Raw genomic sequence first — 9306 nt, 5'->3', positions numbered from 1 at the left:
GGGGACCCATCCTCCTCTGGTCAAACTACCTACAAAATTATTATACTACTAATATTAACAGTAATAAGTAGTAATAGTCGAAATAAAGGTTAATGTGAGAAATTTTGACTTTATTTAATAAACCCTTAGTAAATAACCTCAGTCATACAATTTTGTATGCATAAAAACACATAGGAATTTATTATTAAATAAATCAATGCACATATTTTAACAAATGCTAAAATATATTAAAACAACAAATATCATGACTAACTTGTGATGGTGAAAGTGCTTTTTCCTTTAAATAACCATTTATCTTAAAATCTCCATTAAAGGAAATTTCTACAATAACACCAGAAACAATGAAGCAAAGGCCTATTCAGAAAACGTATTGAGTTAAACCATTAACATGCCTACATGTTTAACGTATCTCTTTTTAGTTCTGGTGCAGTGAGAAGTCTCTAAATCTTTACGTGATCAAATGTAAGGCTAAAATTAAAATTACACTGCTTCTTTCTCAGTTAACGTTATTTACTTGTTATGTACTGTTGGAGTGAAAAACCCGTCCCCACTAGGCCTCCCACTTCTCTATTGTCTTTCCTCGGAACGCGACCACACGGCAGATGGCGCCATACAGAAGGACCAGCCCTCTAATGAATATTAATGCTCGTACGTAATATTCAAGAGCTGACGTGTGATGAATATTCATGAGACCCTGAAGCTCATAACCGGACTCCATTTTACACTCTGCCTCATTCGCGCTTTGGAGCAGCAGCGGGAGCTTGTCCTTTTGAAATTGTGGTGAAGGCCGAAAAACACAAGAAAGGTAATTCTTTCAAAGGTATTTTTTTTTCTATCGGTTAATTACGCGGTCTAAATGTTTGCTTAGAGGTCGAAAGGTTTTGAGTTTAGCGCTCTTTTTGACTTTTTGTCAGATTACAATCGAAAACCCACAGCTAACGATTAGCAAGATAGCTAGCTAACTAGCTATCTGTCAGAATTAGCTCATTTTTTACTGTTCCGAATGCGAAAGTAATTTTGTAACAGCTGTATTAATTGATCTCAAACCTGCACTGTTAACCCAGATAACGCCAGTAATGTTACAGGCAAAAATAGGTCAACTACGAAGCTAACGCTAGCTAAGCCGCCATCTTGCGGCGTTGTTTCCTTTGTTCACAGCATTCGGCGGTCTAGCGGCGGGCTAACCAGGTTAGCTATGATTCTGCTAGTTGCGTTGACCTACATTTGATTTTTGCTACAAATAATTGGCCAAGAAATAATTTTTAATACGATTTGAACGCATTGATGATCTAACCTATTAGTCTTTGTTTGAGAGTGAGTTCATGGTTTTTATCATTCATATAATTTTAGGAGCCTCACGGTTTCATTCAGCGCTGCACTTTCCTTACATTGAGCCGAATCACTTCAACGTTTTGTATTGCAGTATTAAAACACGAGGAGCAAAGGTGTAAAGGGGGGAAATGTGTGCCCAGGAGCAGCCAAATATATATTTTGTTGCTTAAGAATAATTAATGTTCTGCGCCTTTAATACATTATTTTAATTCAATCGAGTCTGTCTGTGACTATGGGTGGAACTGTCGGTTATTGCGCCACAAATCAGCAATGTGATTGGCTGCCTATTAGCTAATTTCCATAAAGTTCATTCAGAACGGGGTGTGCGACAGATTTATGTAGCAATATATTGTAGTATTTCCCCTCATTGTACTATTATAAGACGTTTTGTTTGATGTAAATTATCAAAAGGCAGATTATGTTGCGTGATGTCACCGGTCACGTCACTTAGACGCTGCTTAAAATGTCGGCACCCCTAACTTAAAACACCCCTCTGCGTCTCTTCCACAAGGGTCGTGATTTTCGCGAATACAGTAAAAACGGCCTTTCATAGTTTGTGAATTTAATTTTTTCCGTCGTTTGTCCCTGCAGGTGTGGGTGTATGCATATCCTTTATCCATTATCAAAATGGCTGCGCCACTGCTAACCAGCTAACGTTAGCATAACGTGGCCGCGCTGGCTGTGATCCAAAACGCGCTCTAATGGCGAAGTGGCTGGTCTTTTATGGTGGGCCTCCGTTTTCTGGGGGAAAAACTTAATTCAGTTAAATGACATTTACGACACTATTCCTGTCAACCAGTAGTCATAATCTTACATTTCCAAATTTATCTAATGGTAAGTATAGGGAGCCAATGCAAGAAAAAGCCTAGCTTTAGCCTTTTTTGTAAGTAAAACAAGCAGTGTGGGCTGCTGATGGAAATCTGTTTGCATATCTGGTGCTTTCCCTGTTATTAATGGCATGTTTTTTAATATTTATTTGTTTATTTTAAACAGATGTCTGACGAAGGGAAGCTCTTTATCGGTGGCCTCAGCTATGACACCACTGAGCAGTCACTGGAGGAGGCCTTTTCCAAGTATGGAACAATTGCAAAAGGCAAGTTATTTGTTAGTGTAGAATTTCTTTAGGAAATAGCTACTACTGCTGCCTAATTTGGTTGGCAGTTTGTAACGGGTTTCTTTCTCTGCCCATTCTAGTCGATGTTATCAGAGATCGTGAGACAGACAGGTCCAGGGGCTTTGGATTTGTTACATTTGAAAACCCAGATGATGCCAAGGATGCCATGGCTGCAATGAATGGAAAGGTAACAAAAGTTGCAATTGTGCTATGCTGTGATTGATATTAAATGTGATGCATAACTTATGACTTTACTTTGTTTAAATTATTTTTCCTTAGTCTATTGATGGGCGGATGATTCGTGTTGATGAAGCTGGCAAGTCTGGTGGCCGGTCTGGTGGTTTCAGAGGTTCTGGTGGTGGCAGAGGATTTTTCAGGGGAGGCAGAGGAAGAGGTATGAATTTTTAAACAGAAAACGCTGATGTGGTTTATTTATTTTTATTTATTTATTTTTTTTAACAATTTGACCGTTTTCCTTTTTATCTCTTCAGGTGGTGGTGGATATGGTGGAGACAGGAGCTATGGAGGAGATCGGGGATATGGCAGCAGCGATAGAAGCTATGGTGGTGATCGTGGTTATGGAGGTGGTGATAGGAGCTATGGCAGCAGTGGTGACAGGAGCTATGGCAGCAGTGGTGGCTACTTCAACAGGAGTGGAGGCTACTCAGGTGGTGGAGGATATAGAGACAACAGGTTAGTTCTGTGTTTAATCCTGACATCAGTACACCGTGTTAGGTTGAACTACCACTAATAACTACTAGTACTACTGTTTGTTTCTAATATAATCGTGTTCTCATTCCAGGAACCAAGGTGGTTATGAGCGTTCAGGAGGATCCTACAGAGACGACTATGACAGCTATGGTATGTACAGAACTCAAATTGCTTGAAACAAATAATTATAACTGATTTGCAAGAAAGGGGTTGATGAGTCTGTTCTGTCCTGGTTCACATACCAGTCCAATGACTGTAACAGCCGTACTGAGACCTTTTTAAACAATGGCAGAATATGGCAAATTATAGCTAATGCTGCACTCTGGAAAGGTCAAATTTCCAACTTGCTTCCAAAGTCTACCAGTGGACTTAATGTATGCTAGGAGATTGAGATGATTGAGTTAACCATAAAATTATGAAAATACCACACCATTTAGTGGTGTCAGTTCATTTATTTGGAAAGGATGTCCAAATGCTCCAGTGCCTTTACTCTTACCTGCTTCTTGTCCTCAGCTGCGCACGAGTAAAAAAAAATCCTGATTCCAAGACCATCCCTTCGCTGGCTGTATTTAAGATGTGCTCTTCGAAGAATCTTTGATTTTCACTTTGTTTAATTTTGAGTGTCTGCTACTCTGCAACTTAAACCATACTGATAGCATCTTGCAGTCCTTTTTTAATTTTTTTATTTTCGAGTTTGAGCTACCCTGCTCTCTGAGAGGAGGGCTTAATAGTCATTCTTGGGCATTTAATTGCTGTAAATGTTAAAGCTCATTTAGATTACCTGTACATACAGTTGTTCCATGAGAAAACATGGGTTTTCTTTCCTTTTGTATCTGTAATGAAGTCTCACTGTTTTGAACCATGTGTGAAATCTCTGACCAGTTCAGCACAGCCTGATAGCTTCTAAGATCAATTGATGGGAAACTTTGGACCAATTTCCACTTTAAAATGGCTCTGGGTGGGGGAAAAGACGGGCGTCAAGCAGAATTTTACTCGGACGTATCTGCCTCTCAAAAAATTAACCATATCATTCCTAAAAGAAGCTTGCCAAGCTGTGATGTGCTCTTGGGGTGACTTGCATCCTTGGTGTTGCAGAAGACTTGTAAATGTTCAGTATCCAAAGAGTGAACTACTTTAAAGCCTCAGTTGATCATGACGTTGAATGATCTTCTCAGGGTGGCCTGAGGTACTTTACTCTTTGTGAGGTTTGAATATTAAAAAGTACTCTTTATGAACGTAATTTAAATCGATCTCTTAATGTCAATTTTGTTCCCTCTGGTGGGAAAAATGTGCTCTGTTCTGTGTACCAACACCTGCAATTTTTGTTCCTTTTTGTAAAAAAATTTGGCTTCATGAAGCCCATTAAACAAGTTGCTGAACATGCTTCGATTTCATTGTGCTTAAAAATGTCTGAAAAGTTAGATATCAAAAGCCAGATGACAGTTCAGTGCTGGGATTAGATTGGATTTAAGTATATGTAGGAAAGGGTGAATTGTGTGGGGGAATTGATTTAAATGTAAGAAATTAGTGGGTTGCTTGGTGCTTAGCAAGTTAGATAGCAGGACTTAGTAATGTGGGATTATGTTGGCAATAATAGAGAATGGTCTTGCTGAATTATTTAAAGCCAGTACTGTATAATGCTTCATTGCATGTAAGAGTTCTCTGCTAGCCTTTTTGGGAAATCAACAATGTCCTTGGAGAATGAAGTGTTGTGCCTACCAACTCAAGAGTCCTCTGAGATGAAAGCTGCTCTCTTGACTAGGGCAATTGTGGAGATAGGCCTGTAATGTGAGGTAACAACTTTTGCTATCCTGTACGCATCCTTCCAACAGTTTCATTATGTAGTCCATCATATTTCCTCCAAAAATCTCAGTGCTCTAGCCAGTGTTGGCTCCTATGACCTTGCTAAATTTAAACTCCTAAGAATTGTGCAACTGGTCCGTATCATGACCCTTTCTAAAGGCAAGTGCTTCATGCCAAAATGAGGAAAATACAACAATCTTGGAATGTTAATATTTTTTTATTTATTCCAAGTCTTAACATTTTTGTGCCCCCTTGAAGTTCCATTTTATGAACATCTAAAGTTCTCAAAGCTCCTTCCATCAAATGAGAAATGCTGTCCTCATATTGCCTCAGTGCCTATTAAGGCACTGATGCTTGCACTGAAGAATCAGCCTTAAAGTCCTTTTTATTCTAAGAATTGCCTCTTTCTGAATGGTTTCTTTTTGTCCTATTGTTACTGTTAGTTTGTGTTGTAACAGTTGCTAATGCATGCTACTAATTTGATACTACTGTGTAGTTGAATTATTTGAATACTGAGATACTTATTTGTTTTTCAGGTTGAAACATGGTGAATGTGGATGTCTGGGCCATAGTCTACAGGGGTTATAGTTTGTGACCAGTTTTTGGATGACAGTTGGATCAAAACTGTGAGGTAAGCACTGGTTATGGGGAAAGATGCTACTATTGACAGGTTTCAGCCATAATTCAAGCATGTTTTGTGGGCAGCAATACATTTTTGGAGCAGGTCATGAGTTTCAGGATAGTACTGTAAACTTCAGGCCAAAGGGCAGCATATGGGGAGTTCATTTTAAGATGCTGTGTAAGTGAAAATTGGATGGAAGTGGGTGAACTTTCCTTCAACAGGTTAAACAAACAGCTGTACAGACTTGAGTGCCATTTTGTCCTCTAACAAATGAGATTCTCAAACCAAAAGGGAGTTTACATTATGCTTTCCCAGCTCCCAGTACAACTGAACAAAGCTATTAAGAGCATTATATACCTTTTGACCAGGTGTTCTGGGAGCTGTAATAGAGCATAATGTTATCTGTCTGGAGGGGATCCTGAGGACTGGTTTGAGATTTGAGAACCACTGAATTATTGCAAGTACTTTAATAGATATGTGAAAGGTGGAACATTCTCGTACTGAGAATTATATACGTGTGTGTGTTCAAGAAATGCTCAAAGTGGCAAGTTAAGATTGTGGATAGTCCTTTTTCTAAAATTTCTAAAATTGATGATCTGTTTCAGGGTCTGGCTAGGGAGGAATTCCCTGCAGTGCTGATCAGCTCTCCATAAGAACAGCAGAGAACCAGTGGAACTCCAAGTGAGGCAAATATGGTTGTGACATGCTCTTCAACCATATCATAACTTGGAACATGTATCTTTGCCTTTTTGATGAAAGCTGAGTGCTTTCATTTTGTGAAAACACTGGATTTAATTAAGGTGGTTGCTGTTAAGTGTGAAGTCAGAATGATTTAATAAAGATTATGTAGATTTGATGTTTTGTGTCCTGATTTTCCGTAATTTGCAGTGACCAACTGAACTGAGACAAGCATGCCAAATTTTGAAGAACAATTTAAGATGGACCTTTGTGCACTGTTACTATGGAAGCACATCAGTAACAAAATTAATATTGCTATTTTTATATTATGTTTGAATTTAAATTTCCCAGTCTCATGCAGGTTGGACTTCAAATTCAGTTTTGCCATTTTCATGTGCCAATTGGTATACCAGCACTAATACTTAATATACACAGGTTTAGATGCTGTATTAATAGCTTTATTTAAAATTAAAATGCATTTCCTGAACTGCAAGATTATGCTTCATGTGGTTATGCAATAATGGTGTCAAAATGATGTAAAATGTACCTTGTGGGCATGTGCGCTCTCTAATAATACATTTGATATTACATTATTAAAGCGAATACCAAGCTTGAACGATGGCAAAATTCAGTTGTAAAAAGGGAAACAGCGCCTCTCCGTTTGCAGTTACATATTATCGCCTGCTGCACTCATTCTGTGGCAAAATGACAGTAAAAGTGCAGATTGCGGTTCAAACTTTATAGACTTGCAGCTGTCGATCGTCCCATCAGTGCGGGGCCAAAAGCACCTCAGTGGAAAACGCTTTATCTGAAAACATGGTGGCTAAAGAGTTTATAGCTGTTCTTACGTTAGCAGATGAGGTAAAGCAGAGCAATGTAGCCACCTGTGATGCTTCTGTCTTTATACGTGACCTGATGAGAGAGTGTTTAATCGACCGTAGGAACGAAAGTCTGGGTTGTCAGTCTGATTGATAAAATCGAGGCTGAGTTTGGCTTCCTATTCGCCAGCTTCTGTTTCGAATTTTCGGGTCCACCTTAACTGGTGCAGCAATAACCAATTATTTAGGCAAGAGTATGTAGCAGCTGCACCATTTAAGGTGGAACGAAAAAATGAATAAGAAGCTACCTTCTGCTTCGTCTTAAACTGTACAGCGGCCACGTTGTAGTGTCTAAATACGGCCGAATGTTACTGCTGCACCGTTTAAGGTGGAACGGAAAATTCGTACAAGAATCTAAAATCAGCTCCGTTTGGTAAACTGAGATGTTGCCAAAAGCCTGTCTGTCATGTAGTGATCCAGAACCCAAACAGAGAGTGTGACTCTCGACCAATGAGAAGCGCTGACAGCGTTGCTACGATACGCCTGACAGCGGCGCGAGATTAAAAAATGGCGAACTCCGAGCAGAAACTCGGCCTCGGTCTGCTGACTGTAACTCGCACAATAGGTAGAGTTTAGATCGTAGAGATAAACACCAAAATGCCGCGTTGGGTCCAGCCAGACACGTCAACGGCGCCGCTGGACTGCATTCAGTACCATCACAGAGCGGCAGTTTAAGAAAGATACTGTCCAGAATTACACTATTTCAAGAATATTGGACTCAGAAAGCGGGATAGGATTGTATAACGGAGGGAACGCAGCGATCCACGCTCATGTCCGTGTGATGCGTATCGATCGTGTGATGTTTACGTGTGGATATGGTCGTGTGCTTGGTGACACAGAGAACCTGTTGATGTGATTGTTTTTCCTCTGGTTTTGTATTAAGTTTATTTCATTTAATAGTCCTTACACTCCTTAATCCGTGTAGATATCTGTAGTAGATTAGCACCTTTAGGTTCTTATTTGCCAGCTTCCTGTTCGCATTTTCCTGTTCCACCTTAAATGGTGCATCAGCCAGCATCTTGTTTGAATTTTCCTGTTCCACCTTAAATGGTGCATCAGCCAGCATCTTGTTCGCATTTTCCCGTTCCACCTTAAATGGTGCAGCTTCAGGCACCAGAAAGTGACTGCTGCAGTATTTAAGGTGGAACAGGGAAATGCGAACAAAAAAAACTGGCCAATAGGAAGCCAACATAGCTTCGTCTTTCCGTGTTTAAAGATTAGAAGTGATTCACACATTGATGGATTTGCTGATTGTGTTTTACCAGAGCTCGCGCCGTATCACCTCACCTAGAGAACAACAGGCAACGCGGCATCTAGGTATGTATATCTATGGTTTAGATGTTAGCATCTTATTCTTATTTCCCGTTCCACCTTAAATTATATAGTTCTTACATTCAGACGCCTCTTGGGTCGCCTCGAGGGATTATTAAATGAAGCGCGGTGTGGTGCGGTTAACACAGCGGACAGACAGAGCCCCACTGAGTTCAATAACTTAGTTAAGCTACTGTTTTAGCAATTTTCATATGTGAATTATGTGAGGACGAACAGTAGCGGCAAGAACGGCAGAGAACCATGGTATGAAAAAGCGAGTTAAGGAGGATGGGGAGATTTCTGAGCAGGTGGGCAGTGAGAAATGTTGACAGGGTGTTAATTCAAGTTACTTAGCTAGCTAGCTAGCTAACTTTAGCATCGGTTCTAGCACACTGACTGTCGCGTAATTTTGGCTAGTCATATGTTACCAGTGATTTACATGGAATTTCATTTTGTCTGGTCTATAATTACATTTTTACTAGTATAAAAATATAATTACAGATATCTACAGTTACAGATGTACTAGTAGAAATTCTAATTACAGATATCTACACGTTAATTGTGACTAGTAAAAATCCAGGTCCACATGTCCCTAATTGAATTTTGACTAGTAGAAATACTAATTCAAGGTGACTATGACTAGTTGTAATATGCATTAGAGATATATATATATATAGTTTCAGATTTCTAAAATAGTTGTAGATACCTAGAATTCTCTTTTGACTAGTAAAATAATATTATTAATATCTAAATGTAGAATTATAACTAATCAGAATGCAGTTTTGACTAGTAATAGCTACTTCTCAACTCTGTATGTGTAAGAAACGTCTTTAATTGCAGTTCAACTAGTATGAATT

At 39.3% G+C, this 9306-nt stretch overlaps 1 protein-coding gene across 2 annotated transcripts; it reads left to right on the top strand.

The window, feature by feature from the left end:
- The first annotated feature begins 694 nt into the window (after positions 1-694).
- cirbpb (cold inducible RNA binding protein b) lies at positions 695-4540 on the top strand. 2 transcript variants are annotated; one of them, XM_036585878.1, is made up of 7 exons: positions 695-805; positions 2326-2425; positions 2527-2633; positions 2726-2840; positions 2938-3139; positions 3249-3307; positions 3671-4540. In XM_036585878.1, exons 2-7 carry the CDS (start codon positions 2326-2328, stop codon positions 3682-3684), a joined length of 597 nt encoding a protein of 198 aa, XP_036441771.1. In that variant the 5' UTR covers positions 695-805; the 3' UTR covers positions 3685-4540. The 2 variants fall into 2 exon arrangements, with proteins under 2 accessions (XP_036441771.1, XP_036441770.1); XM_036585877.1 differs by having other exon boundaries at positions 3249-4540.
- The last annotated feature ends 4766 nt before the right edge of the window (positions 4541-9306 follow it).

The sequence above is a fragment of the Colossoma macropomum genome, unplaced genomic scaffold, assembly GCF_904425465.1.
Source record: "Colossoma macropomum unplaced genomic scaffold, Colossoma_macropomum, whole genome shotgun sequence".
In the NCBI taxonomy this organism is placed as follows: Eukaryota; Metazoa; Chordata; class Actinopteri; order Characiformes; family Serrasalmidae; genus Colossoma; species Colossoma macropomum.
Note: the sequence above shows the minus strand (reverse complement) of the source record. Positions and strands in the feature narration are given on the sequence as shown.